At 49.3% G+C, this 13,909-nt stretch overlaps 1 protein-coding gene across 4 annotated transcripts in view; it reads left to right on the top strand.

The window, feature by feature from the left end:
- Nucleotides 1-13,909, top strand: part of PFKM (phosphofructokinase, muscle) — a 59,498-nt gene that overhangs the window by 3,571 nt on the left and 42,018 nt on the right. For all 4 annotated transcript variants that reach the window (XM_042842200.2, XM_005291900.5, XM_065575966.1 and 1 more), the window contains exon 2: nt 8,306-8,404. In XM_042842200.2, coding sequence (XP_042698134.1) covers nt 8,306-8,404 — 99 coding nt within the window. The remainder of the gene's footprint in view (nt 1-8,305; nt 8,405-13,909) is intronic.

Genomic DNA, 13,909 nt, shown 5'->3' with positions numbered 1-13,909 from the left:
GGACATACACCTGTTTCCAGGAGCTGCTTGAGGTAAGCGCCGCCTGGAGCCTGCACCCCTGAGCCTCTCCCCATGCCCCAACTGCCTGCCCCAGCCCTGATCCCCCTCCTGCCCGCCAAACCCCTTGATCCCAGGCACCCTCCTGCACCCCAAACCCCCCAGCCCCACCCCAGAGCCTGCACCCCCAGCCAGAGCCTGCAGCCCGTCCTGCACCCCAACCCCCTCCCCCAGCCCCGATCCCCTTCCCATACCCTGAACTCCTCATTTCTGGCCCCACCCCAGAGCCCACACCCCCAACCAGAGTCCTCACCCACTCCCGCATCCCAACCCCAATTTTGTGAGCATTCATGGCCCGCCATACAATTTCTATTCCCAGATGTGGCCGTCAGGCCAAAAAGTTTGCCCACCCCTGTTCTAAGGCCTACACTAATTGTTTCCATGGAGGGGAGGGTCTGCTACAACTGACTGACTCACTGTCCCCTCAGTCTACTCACACCCCATCCTGCTTCCCTCACTCACCCATTGACTCCCCATGTTACTCAACTCCTCCTTCTCTCCCACCCCACCTTCCCAAGCCAACAGATTCCCCTCCCATCCCAGCAACCCCTGCTCCCACCCCCAGTTGCCCAGTGACACACTTGGCTCCCTCTGGCCCAGCAGCAACCTCCCCCCATTCTGTCCCCTCCCCTAGCTCCCCCACACCGTCTCCCTCTGCCTCCCCAGAGTCCGTGCAAAACTGTCCCAGTCAATACTGGCAACTACAACTGCCTGTTCCCCTTCTCACAGTAGCCAAAATCCAGCCCTCCCTCCCCAGCTGCATCTGATCTCCATCCACTTAACCCTTTGCAGGCTTGTTTCCTTAGCCCTGTAGACACAGCAGGAAAGGAGGTTGTGGGCAGTGGCCCTGCATGAGTAACCCCAGACAAGCTTTCTAAGGATTTCTTAGGAGCTGAATGGGAAATAAACACTGCCATACGGTAGCTGAAGACTGTAGTGTACTGTCATGCTGGTGGAGCAGGGAAAGTGTCTTGAAGAGCCCTCTCCTTCTTCAGATTGCTCCTTAAAACATTTGAGTTGCTGCAACAGCTGGTTCACCTTGGGAAGGTTTCCTTCACAACTGGAGGGAGCTAGAGGCTTTGGCCAATATTTTTTTAAAGTGGCCACTGATTAGTGTTCCTCAGTTTTTCAACAGAGGGTCCTGTGGCACCTTTGAGACTAACAGAAGTATTGGGAGCATAAGCTTTCATGGGTAAGAACCTCACTTCTTCAGATGCAAGAAGTGCATCTTGCATCTGAAGAAGTGAGGTTCTTACCCACGAAAGCTTATGCTCCCAATACTTCTGTTAGTCTCAAAGGTGCCACAGGACCCTCTGTTGCTTTTTACAGATTCAGACTAACACGGCTACCCCTCTGATACTCAGTTTTTCAGTGACCAACCTGAGATACCTCGGCCCAGATCCTCAAAGGTCTGCAGGCTCCTCATTTTCATTGAAATCAAAGCCTAAATGCTTATCAAGATCTTGGCCCTAGAGGCCTGCTCTTCAGAGACGCTAAGAACCCGCAGTTCCTAATGACTTACTGTAGCGTGGCAGCCAGAATTGGACTCCATCTGAGCCACTTGCCATGCTGGGAGGAGTACGGTGCCAGGCGAAGCGGCCAAGTGTGCTGGAGCAGAGGGATCTCGGGGGAACTGGCGGCAAAGTAGAGCTGGCGCAGACCGCACGGCTATGGAAATTGGGGGACTGTCGGACAAAGTTGAGAGGTAGCTTAAAAAAAAAAAAATCCCCTCTCTGGTTAGCTGCCTCCTGATGCAACAGAGAGACCATCCCATCAGTCCTCACTGGGAGGGGGTGGACCTCCAGGCCATGGAGATGACATAACCTGTGAACAAAGAAACAGTTGCCTGGGCTTTCCAGTGACATCACAATGTTCTCTGCTAGCAGCTCATGGAGGAGAGCAGGCCCTATAGCAGGGACTGAACTGAGGGCTGTCGGAGAGGCCTCCCCATTGGCCTGAGAGAATCTAGCCCCATGTTAGTTAGGGGGCTTGACTTGGGGGTTCTCCTTGGTGACTGGCCCAAATGCCCACTGAATGTGGAGATTTGGCAAGAGAGAGAATTAGGTAAGCCCTAGACCAGGGGTTCTTAACCTTTTTCTGAGTCCCCGCCCCCACCAGCCCCCCAATATGCTATAAAAACTCCATGGCCCACCTGTGCCGCCACAACTGGTTTTCTGCATATAAAAGCCAGGGCTGGCGTTAGGCGGTAGAAAGCCGGGCAACTGCCCAGGGCCCCACGCCATAGCCCCACAAAGCCAAGTTGCTCCGGCTTCAACTTCAGCCCCAGGTGGCAGAGCTCAGGGGCCCAGACTTCAGCTCTGCACAGCGGGACGTTGGCTTTCTGCCCTGGGCTCCAGTGAGTCTAACATTGGCCCTGTTTGGTGAACCCCCTGAAACCTGCTCGCGGCCCCGCAGGAGGCCCCGGACCCCTGGTTGAGAACTGCTGCCCTAGACCATCTCTGTGGCACTGACATACACACACCCCCATCCCATTTTTGAGGCTCCATGTAGAGCCCTCCATAGGGTCAGGATCTGGATAGGGGGTGGGGGCAGCTCAGATCTAACACTGGGGGCAGGGCTGTGAATTGTTGCCACCACACTGGCCCCTATGGAGATTCCCAAGGAAAGGGGGAACACCGTCCCTCCCAGGTTTCCACAGTGGGGAACTCCCTCCACCATTCAAGGGGAGTTATAGCTAGAGGACGTCAATGGAGCCGTGCTGTTAGGGAATGGGATGGGAGGCATCAGAAACCCAGAGACATGAGGGCTTTTGGTCCATAGCCCTTGTCTTCTGGGGATCACGTAGAGTCTGGTGGATTTGGGGGCTGGACCCACACCCCATTCTGATGAGGTGTAAATTACATCCCTTGTTGGAACAATTGTGGAGATATACTCCACTAAGGGATCTTTGCTAAGGTTTTCTCCCCAGTAGATGCATATGGTTTCTAGGATTCTGTCTGAGTTATTGCTGGCCCTAAGCTCATTCCCTTTATGGCTGACCTGGTGGCTCTGCGTTAGCCACTAATCTGCCTTCGCATCCTCTCCCAGATAGCGACTGTAATAACATCATTGCTTTTGTAGCTTTATTGCTAGGACTACAGTGTATCAAATGCAAGTGCCCCACCCATCCCCGCCCCAAACTGTATATTCTTACAAAGTGTAAAGGAAATGTCAAAGGTTCCAATCACTATGGTAATTGTGCTAAAATTATACAGAAAACATTCAGGTACTGTACAGTAGCAGGGGGTAGCCATGTTAGTCTGTATCCACAAAAACAAGTATCAGAGGGGTAGCTGTTTTAGTCTGGATCTATAAAAAGCGACAGAGTCCTGTGGCACCTTATAGACTAACAGACGTATTGGAGCATAAGCTTTCAGGGGTGAATACCCACTTCGTCAGATGCAGGAACAACAAGGAGTTAAAAACAAGGAGTCCGGTGGCACCTTAAAGACTAACAGATTTATTTGGGCATAAGCTTATAAATCTGTTAGTCTTTAAGGTGCCACCGGACTCCTTGTTATTCAGGTACTGAATACTGTTTTCTTGCAGTTATTTTTCCAATCCCTGTTATTGTTTGTTTTGCTGGAAGGTATTCATGGCTGCCATCAAGTGGGTCTTTAATGTATACAGACAATCACAGACCAGGTTAAAGCTGATGGGTGTAATAATGACCCTTCATTTGGGCCAACTGGAAGGAGCAGTTAAATACCTTTTTGTGTAGTGATAGCTGAAACAAAAGGAGGCTACCGCCCAAGGCATTATGCCAGAATGGGAAAGCTAAGAAGTCCTAAGCCATGTGGGCTGAGGGGTTTCCCTGCATACACTGGGGACAGGGGATTGATTGGTTGCAGCTGTGTGTGAGTAAGGCAGAAAGTTGCAAGACAGCAAGTGAAGTAGTCATGACTCATGAGGAAGCAGAGAGAGAGATCTCTTTGGAGCACAGGACTGGTGGGGGAGGCAGGCTTGGATATTGTGAGCAAGGAAACTGCCTGCTGTTGTTGTCTGTTGTGTCTAAGGGGTATGTGTGCATACTTTGTACATAAACAGGTTTGCGTCAAAGAATACACCTGACTCATATCATCACTTTCTCCTCCTAAGGGAAACAACCCAGCAAGGCCGCAAATGTGGACAAAACACTGAAACAAAGGAGCAACATTATTATATGAATTGTGGTTGCACCTAGTGACCAGTGTGTACCCCATGGGGCTAGCCTGCTAGAAAAAGATAAAGGCCCACTGGAAATTAGAACCCTATACTACTGAGAATGGAAAGCCCGATAAATTGGCCTGAGAGGGTGCCTGATCAGGGGAATTCTGGAGGGAAAAGGACCAAGAGTATTCCATCATTACCCTTGGTCCCATGTGCCCAATTACCTCAACTAAGGTTGTAAATATTGACATACCTGACTTAAAAAGAAATGCAAAAATTGGACAAGGACATAGTGAGGGTAACCCAGGAGCTTTCCAAAGCAGAAGAATGATCACTAACATTAAACCCCTTACACAGGAGATATAGACAGTATTTACAGGTTGTGGACGGAATTCTCATGTACACAGGAGGTCCTTTTCCTGCGTGGGCAGCTTCAACTCACCTAAGAAGGGAAATAATGTATGTGGTTCATGACACTCCTACAGGAGGACATCAGGGAGTGGATGAAACTGTCCAACGCCCCCTGACTGCCACTTCTTAGGTTGGATGTACAACAATATTGTGACAACTGTTTGGCTTGTGCCCAAGCCAGCTCTACTCCATCCAAAAGGAATGCACCGTTGCAATCTCAGGTGTATGAAAGTCCATGGATGGCTTTGCAGATTGATTGTATAGGTCCTTTACCAAGGAACCAGAGAGGCAAAGGTGGTTATCGATCCTTTTTCAAACTGGGTAGAGGCATTTCCTCTAAAAGCCACAGCAAAAGTCCTGGCAAAACAGTCTTCTCTCAATGTGGTGCTGGGTGTTGTAAAGAGACAAAGGAACAGCCCTTGTCCCCAAAGAGTTTAAGCAAAGGATGGGTTATTGTCTCCATTTGACAGATCTAGCGACCTTGCAAATCCAACAGGATTGTATGCCCTGTCCTTACAATGAGGAAGAGAGTTGTGCAGTTGATCATGGGATAGAACAGAGGGGATTGACCCCAAATACCCACAATTTCCTGAGGGATGAATGGGTCTTACACTGTACAGTGACAATTTCCCACGAGGCCGTGTGCCCGAAGGACTCTGGGGTGACTGTCCACAGTCACAGACCTTTGTTTTTGGGTTTTGTTTTGTTTAAAATGTCCTAGGAATTTATCAGTATTTATTACAAACATTTAAAAATGGGTGAAAATCGGTGCAAAAAATGAACTTCATGGTTTTCTGAGTAAATATCGAGGTTGATATTCAGGGACGGGAGGATGGCTTGGGCCACCAATTTACCGAGCCGCTCTCTCTCCTTCTGGAGCAGAGAGCTGGTTCTGGGGAGTTCCCCTCTTCCAAAATTCTGGTGAAAATGGTAAAACCTGAATAATGTAAAACCCAGGACACTTTCCGTGAAAAGTGGTAAAAGCCCGACCGTGACAGTGCCCCACGCTTCAGCCAGTGCAACCTGATGCTGCGTGGACACAGCACACACGGACTGTGCACGCGCTCAGCTGAAAGAGCTTGGTCGGTGGCAAACACTGAGCTTTTTAATAAATAAATAAAATAAATTAATGGCGATATCCCATCTCCTAGAACTGGAAGGGACCTTGAAAGGTCATTGAGTCCAGCCCCCTGCCTTCACTAGCAGGACCAAGTACTGATTTTGCCCCAGATCCCTAAGTGGCCCCCTCAAGGATTGAACTCACAACCCTGGGTTTAGCAGGCCAATGCTCAAACCACTGAGCTATCCCTCCCCCCCTGTCAGCAGACAGTGTACACAGATGGTGCATCGTGTCCATGTGGCACCTTTATACCAGTATAATCTCCTCTGTGAAGCACTTGGAGAGCTACTGATGAAAAATGCTATATAAGAACTAGGTGTTGTTCTCAAACTTATGAGAACTGCATCCGTCACGAAGGGTTGTGTTACTATAATTATAGCAGTATAAAATCACACCCCCAATCAAAATGATTAAACTGGTACGACATATGCATACACAGCAGGCCCCAGAGTTTTCATTTGCAGATGGCTTCCTGGCGGGGGCGTTGTTAACCCGAGCACCTCCCCTCAAATTGAGGTCCCCAAACTGGGCAAGCGGCATTAATGGTTTTGTCTCAGCTTCTGCCTGGAAGATGTTGATGTAACTGAAAGCTGGTGACCTCCGGAGTTCCACTGAGCTCAACGGTGAGAAAGGGCACGGGGAAAGGACAACCGCTTGTCACACCAGGATTCAGTGAAGGAACAGGCTGACGGGATCATGTTGAAATTAATAGCAGGGTGGTGCATGCAGGGCACAGGAGTTTTATTTTACTGCAGTTATATAGGCCCGGCTTTGCCAAAGTGCTCTCTGATTTGGGTGCCTGATCTGAGGAACCGAAGAATGATACATCACACTTTTATGGAGGAGGCTACATGGTCTAGCGGTTAGGGCACTGGACTTGGACTCAGGAGACCTCCTTGGACTCAGGCTCTGCCACTGACCTGTTGCATAACCTCGGGCAAGTCACAGCCCCACTCCGTGCCTCAGTTTCCCCTTCCACCCTTTGTCTGTCATGCTCGTTTAGATTATAAGGTTTTCAGGCAGAGCGGCAGTGTGACCTAGTGAATAGAGCGCTGGACTATAGCGCACACATACCACAGTGTTGAACACGCTATGCAAACTTATATAGACTAGAACAGGCTGGGACTCAAGTGACCTAGGTTCTATTCCCAGCTTTGCCACTGACCAGACAAGTGACTTCCCCTCTTTTTGCCTTATTATTATTCAGGGCAGGGACTGTCTCTTCCTAGGTGTTTGTACAGCGCCGAGCACAGTGTGAGCCTGGTTTTTATTCAGAGCCTCTGTGTAGTCCTGTAACACAAAGAATAATTGCCACCATTTATGATGTTGGATTTCTTTTCTTTAAAATTCACCCCAGGATGAAAATAGGCAAGTCAGTTTCGCTTTTCTTTCTGGTCACTTTCTAGGCAGCTACATGGGCTGGTTCTGGTGCCTGGAACAATCATCATAATAGTACCTAGCTCTTATCCAGGGTTTCCCATCAGTAGATCCGTGCAGGTCCAAATCATGCTAAAACGGTTTTGGGTCCAGGTGCTGCCGGAAAATTTTCTTAAATGTTTTTACTGGAAAAATATGAAAAAAATCTATGAATAATGGAGTTTCTTTTTTTTTTTTTTAATAAAACCTCAATTTGGGACTTAAGCCACCAGAGAAAGTTTCTTTAAATGTGCCTTTGAGCCTAACTTAGTTACCCTAAAATCGCTTTACACCACTCTAGTGATGTGAAGGGGCCTTAAAATGAACATAAATGTAATTTATACTCCCCATATAATTAATAACACCTAACTCTTATGGTATTTTTCATCCATAGAGCTTGGAGCTTTATAAAGGGGGTCCATATCATTCTCCTCGTGTTACAGATGGGGAAACTGAGGCACCGGGCAGTGAAATGACTTGCCCAAGTTCACCCAGCATGCCAGTGGCAGAACGTAAGGCCCTATACACTGCCAAAGCAGTATACAATGGCCTTACCGTAACTGAGGATCAGGCCCATTGTCGGAAAAGAACAGGTCACTTTGATCAGATACTTCTGCTAGCTGACCAGCTGGTGCATACTGCTGCTCAGTGACTAGGGACATCTGCGAAAAAACCCTCGGAGGCACAGTATGCGCTTTTCCCTTCTGATTGTGCGTTGGGATTTTGCAAACCTAAATTTCAGCTCATACCATGTGGCTTTGTTACTTTGCAGGGATGTGCCTGTCGATTGGTGGTGTGTACCATCAGAACAACTAAACAAACAAACAGAAAACCCCAAAACCTGTTGAAAAGGGCCCAAAGCAGCAACTCCTAGCTGCTCTGCCAAAGTCTGTATCCGTTGGTCCCTCAGACACACAACGTGACAGCTCATTGCGCGCCTCCAGATTTAGGTGCGGCTGACGCTGCACAGAGTATAATTTACAGGATTGACATTTTGGCTTGTCGTTTACTGAGTGGTGGTGCTTTGAAAGGAGATAGCCCTGACTGCAAGAAACTGTCCTGGTCCCAGAGACCGTGTGGGAATCGGGCAGGCAGGAGGCACCCGGGAAGGGACTCTCCTTTATCAATCTATATATTATTTTTATATTCCAGCTAAGAAAATGTCGCAGCCACCAGAAAAACATGAGCGCACACACAACCTGGGGATTGGGAAAGCCATTGCTGTGCTGACCTCGGGAGGAGACGCGCAGGGTAAGGAGATAAGCGGCACTGTTTGTGTTTGGAGTCTGTTTGTTTGAATCCATGGGCATGATTTTCAAAAGAGACTAGAGGTTCTGGTTGCTTCAATTTTGGGAGAGCCCAGTGGGAGAACCCTGGAGATTTTCAGGGAGCGCTGAGCACCCGCCCAGAGAGCATCAGGTCCCTTTTAAGGCAGTGGCTCTCAACCTTTCCAGACGACTGGGCCTTTTCAGGAGTCTGATTTGTCTTGTGTAATACCCCCAAGTTGCACCTCACTTAAAAACTACCTGCTTACAAAATCAGACATACAAATACAAAAGTGTCACAGCGCACTAGTACTGAAAAATTGCTGCCTTTCTCATTTTTACCATCTAATTATCAAATAAATCAACTGGAATATAAATATTGTACTTACATTTCAGTGTATAGTATATAGAACTATATAAATAAGTCATTGTCTGTATGCAATTTTAGTTTGTGCTGTTTCTGTAGCCTGTTGTAAAACTAGGCAAATATCTAGATGAGTTGATGTACCCCCTGGAAGACCTCTGCATACCCCCCGGAGTACATGTACCCCTGGTTGAGAACCACTGCTTTAAGGTGTCTCCAGTATGTACCCCCTGGAAGACCTCTGCATACCCCCAGAAGTACATGTACCCCTGGTTGAGAACCACTGCTTTAAGGTGTCTCTAGTTGGGAACTCAACCCCCCCCAGTCGTTTTTTAAAATGGTGACCAATGTGTGTGGTATAGATATATTGGCAAGATACTTTGGGGAAATCCAGTCCTTATTTTGGTGCTTAAATGCGGTATTCCCTGAGCATCCAAAATCATGAGTTACACCTCCCAAAATCATGAGATAGGCATAAAAATCATGAGGTTGGGGGGTGGGCTTGAAGGAAACAATAAATTGTGGGTGCGTTTTCTTTGCCTTTTAGGTTTTGAGTCTTTAGGAATCATATTTTCAAGCTTTTCTCCATAACCACAAAGGCTAGAAACTTACTTCTTTTTTTTAAACGAGAGCTGAGATTCACATCATGTGACTCCGGGAGCTGGGGCTTGGAGAACATTAACTATCACGAGACTCGCAATAAAATCACAAGGTGTGATCTTGGATCAGATGCCAACCTGGCTCAGGTGCCCATGAGGCCTTGTGGCTTTAACCACTACTCAGGAAGCAGTGCAAGGATCTGTGATGGCGCCTAGAGCCTGTGATTGCTTTCATAAACCATCAGATAAAAGATACAATAATGCCCCTCTTACAGCCTGATTTGCAAATGGGGCCTCTCATTCCAAGTGCATTGATTGTGGGGTAGGGGTGTCTAAAACAGAGCTCTCCAAAAATCAAGGGGTCCAAAATTTCATATAGATATCAAATTTAAAACAGATCATTTTTCAGATGCCGCTTTGGAAAATGTTGGGGTTCGGACACTACAGGGAAGAGAGTCACGTACCTGGACAGATACAGTATTTATTTTAAATTTGGGAGCATCAAGTGTGAAGTCCTGTGTGCTGACTGGCTGAGTAAAATACATTTCTATTACTCTTATTCTACTCCGGCTAGCCCTGCAGAACCCACACAGCTATGGGAAAAGGGCTTGAAGTCTATGCCTCTTGCGGAGCCATAGAATTATTAACTAAGTCCCGACTGCTAGGCCGGATTCTGTCCTCACTTATGCTGTTCGACTCCACTGGCAGCAAGTTTCACTGCGGATGGACTCTTGTCCCCGGATCCGTGCTTGAGTGTGACACCATGCAGCTTCTTGGCTTTCAGACCCCAGGGGGGGCTTACCCAACACGGGAGTACGCATTTTCAAGTGGGTAGAGCACAGGACTGGGAGTCAGGACTCCTGGGTTAGAATCATAGACTCTAAGGTCAGAATGGACCATTATGATCATCTAGTCTGATCTCCTGCACAATACAGGCCACAGAATCTCACCCACCCACTCCTGTATCAAACCCCTAACCTATGTCTGAGCTATTGAAGTCCTCAAATCGTGGTTTAAAGACCTCAAGGTGCAGAGAATCCTCCAGCAAGTGACCCGTGCCCCACGCTGCAGAGGAAGGCAAAAAAACCCCAGGGCTTCTGCCAATCTGCCCTGGAGGAAAATTCCTTCCCGACCCCAAATATGGCGATCAGCATGTGGGCAAGACTCACCAGCCAGCACCCAGGACAGAATTCTCTAGTAACTCAGATCCCACCCATCTAACATCTCATCACAGGCCATTGGGCATATTGACCGCTAATAGTCAAAGACCAATTTTATTGCCAAAATTAGGCTATCCCATCATACCATCCCCTCCATAAACTTATCAAGCCAGATATGTCTTTTGCCCCCACTGCTCCCCTTGGGAGGCTGTTCCAGAACTTCAGTCATCTGATGGTTAGAAACCTTCATCTAATTTCAAGTCTAAACTTCCTGATGGCCAGTTTATATCCATTTGTTCTTGTGTCCACATTGATACTGAGCTTAAAGAATTCCTCTCCCTCCCTGACTCTATCCCTGGGTAGGGCAAGTCGCTACCCCTGCCCCAGTTACCCTTTCTGCAGAAGAAAGACGATCACACTCCCCTGCCCCACAGGATCAATGTTTGTGAAGTGCTTTGATCTCCCCAGCTGGAAGGTGCTTATTAGAGTGACTCTTTAGTGTGGGGATGGAGCAGGTCTGGAAGTAAGCGAGGACGTAAAGATGGACGCCACTTTCACAGAGACCCATTCCAGTCAAACAGCACCATGGGCTTCAGTGCAACTTGTGAGCTGCAGCCTGCATTCGGGGGCCTCGCAGAACAGCTCCACACAGCAAAGCAAGGGCTGCGATGGCTTTTAGCAGGGTGCGGCATGTGCTGCCCCTTCAATCTCCCTGCCCTGGTTGCAGCAGGCTCTCCTGACACTTGCAGTCAGGGAATGCAAGGAGGAGGGTTATGTGCAGGAGCAGAGCGCTGGGCACTCTCCTCCCCCATCATACACTCATTACGCACCCAATTCTAGCCCATCAGAACTCAACACTTTAGAATCCCCCTTTGCTTCCTCCTGGGCTTTGAACCACTGCATGGGAAGGGGAGCCTAAAGCCTCTTGGTCAATTGCTCTGAATCCTTCTCTGCTTATGGCACAAACAAGGCTCTGCCATCCCTGTCTCTCCTGCCGTTCGCAGGAACGGCTGCCTTGTCGTGTTTCTGTAACAGAAACTGTTTTACGCGGCTAGGTGGTTGGCCTGTCACTCAGAACCCAAACTGCACTTCGGCTGGTCCCTACCCTTTGACCCGTCCAGCTTGGGTGATCCTACCAGGAGTGAAAGCTCCCACTGGCATAGCTTCCATGGACACACAAGCCTCCCTCTCCCCCACTCCAGGTGCAGTCCTCAGGGAAGGTCAATCTATTGTTCTCATTGATATGGAGGTAACCAAGGCCCCTTTGTACCAGGTGCTGTGCAGACATATCCCAGATGGCCCCTGCCCTAAGAGGTGAGACAACAGATCTGTGTAATAAGCAGCTGGGAGAGCACCAAGTAACGGGGGTTCTCTGTGTATCTCACATACTTGTACAGACTCTCATCTCAATACCTTCACTGTATTTGTCCTCACACACCCCTATGAGGCAGGGCAGGGCTAGCATCCCCATCCCACAGATGGGGGGTACTGAAGTACACAGAGACTGACTTGTCTAAGGAGCTGGGAATTGAACTTCGGGTCTCCCAGTACCTAGGCAAGTGCCCTAACCACTAGGCCATTCTTCCTTCCACATATGACCTGTATCATAAGCTCACCACAGTCTATGACTGAAGATGCCTTTAAGCATGTCCACCACAATTTACATTAGGGGCAAAGCACAAACGTGTTAAAGGAAACAGAGGAAACTCCCGGAGTGGCTCAGACCCGAGGTCCATCTAGCCCCGTGTCCTGTCTGACAGTGATCAGCACCAGATGCTGCAGAAGAAGTTGCAAGACTCCTGCAGCTATGGGATATGTTCAGAGAGTAAAGCGTATACATGGCGGTGACATTTCTTGGATGGCCCTCTGGTGTGGGTGTGTGTATGAAGCACAAGGCAAGGTGGTAGCGTGGAGGGTAAACTGGAGGAGAATCTGGGGCTGTGGAGATAGCACATACCATGTGCACTCATTAGGGTGGGTGGTCACACATTCATAGAGCTCTGGTTGGTATCAATCCTGAAGGTAGTTAGTGGGCAGGCAGGAGCTTATCTCATGATTGCAGGAATAGGTGGGAAGAACAACAGGGGAAGAGTTAAGGGGAACTTACTCTGCGTTTCCATATTTGTGTTTATTTCAAGACTTTCCCTAACTGAGAATTTTCTGGATTTTCCAATGTTTGATTTCATTCTAAATCACAACGTTCCTCTCAAGTTTGATCCCCTTAAGTTATTGATCAATATTTGCAACCTAAGTCCAGTTTAACAAAGTTTTTTTGGTCTGGGAATTTTCTTTTTTTTTTTCTTCTTTTTTTTTCATTTTAAGGGAAGTTCTTTCATTCTTTGAATGTTGTTGGTTTCAACTGAATACTTTCAAAAGTGACAGAGCTTTTGGGAACCCTATTTAAGGCACGTTAAGGGCCCGGATTCTCAGAAAGTGCTGAGTCCTCCACCCTTTGAACGTCAGGCCCCTTTAAGGCATCTCAGGTTGGGCACCCAAAATCCCTAGTCACTTTTGCAAATCCTTGGCTGGGTTATGTTTGTCTGTCCCCATGTGAAGTACTACCGTGCTGTAAATCACAACAGAAGATCTGCGTAGTTCAGAAATTTCTGGGATAACACCCCCCCCCCCCCGGGTTTATAAATTGTGCAGGAAGCTTATGGTGGGAGGATTGGTGCCAGCAGTGCTTTGGCATTGCCTAGCTCTCTGCTCTACCTCCACTGATCTAGCAACTCTGCAGAACTCCCTTCTCATGTGAGAGACACAGCAGCTTGCAGCAGGAAGTAAAAAAGTGACACACTCATCCTCAGAGAGTGGGGAGGGTAGAACAGGGCTGGGGGAATCCCCGTGCCCCTTAGCTGAGGGATGTCCTGCACTGAGCACACTGGGCACTGGACCAAGATAAGAAAGGGGCAGGGAATAGACCTGATGGTTTTGATCTAGGATGTGCGGGTGAAGTGGGAGCTGCAGGCAGGGCCGGCTCTGGCTTTTTTGCTGCCCTAGGCAAAAAAGCCCCCCACCCCCCAGAGCGGCAGGGGAGGGCGCCGAGCCCAGCCGCGGGCCCGCAATCCCCGACCGGCCAGAGCGCCGGGAGGAGGGCAGAGATCGTCACGGCTCCCCGCTCTCCCCGGCGGCCAGAGCGCCGGGAGCAGGGCGGAGAGCCCGTCACGGCTCCCCGCTCTCCCCGGCGGCCAGAGCACAGGAGCAGGGCGGCGAGCCCGGCCGGGACTCTCCGCTCTCCCCGACTGGCCGGAGCGCCGGGGGGAGGGCGGCGAGCCCGGCCGGGGCCCTGCTCTCCTCGACCGTCCAGAGCGCCGGGGGGAGGGCGGCGAGCCCGCTGCGGCTCCGCTCTCCCCGGCGGCGGGAACGCC

This window comes from Chrysemys picta, chromosome 22, assembly GCF_011386835.1.
Source record: "Chrysemys picta bellii isolate R12L10 chromosome 22, ASM1138683v2, whole genome shotgun sequence".
In the NCBI taxonomy this organism is placed as follows: Eukaryota; Metazoa; Chordata; order Testudines; family Emydidae; genus Chrysemys; species Chrysemys picta.
Note: the sequence above shows the minus strand (reverse complement) of the source record. Positions and strands in the feature narration are given on the sequence as shown.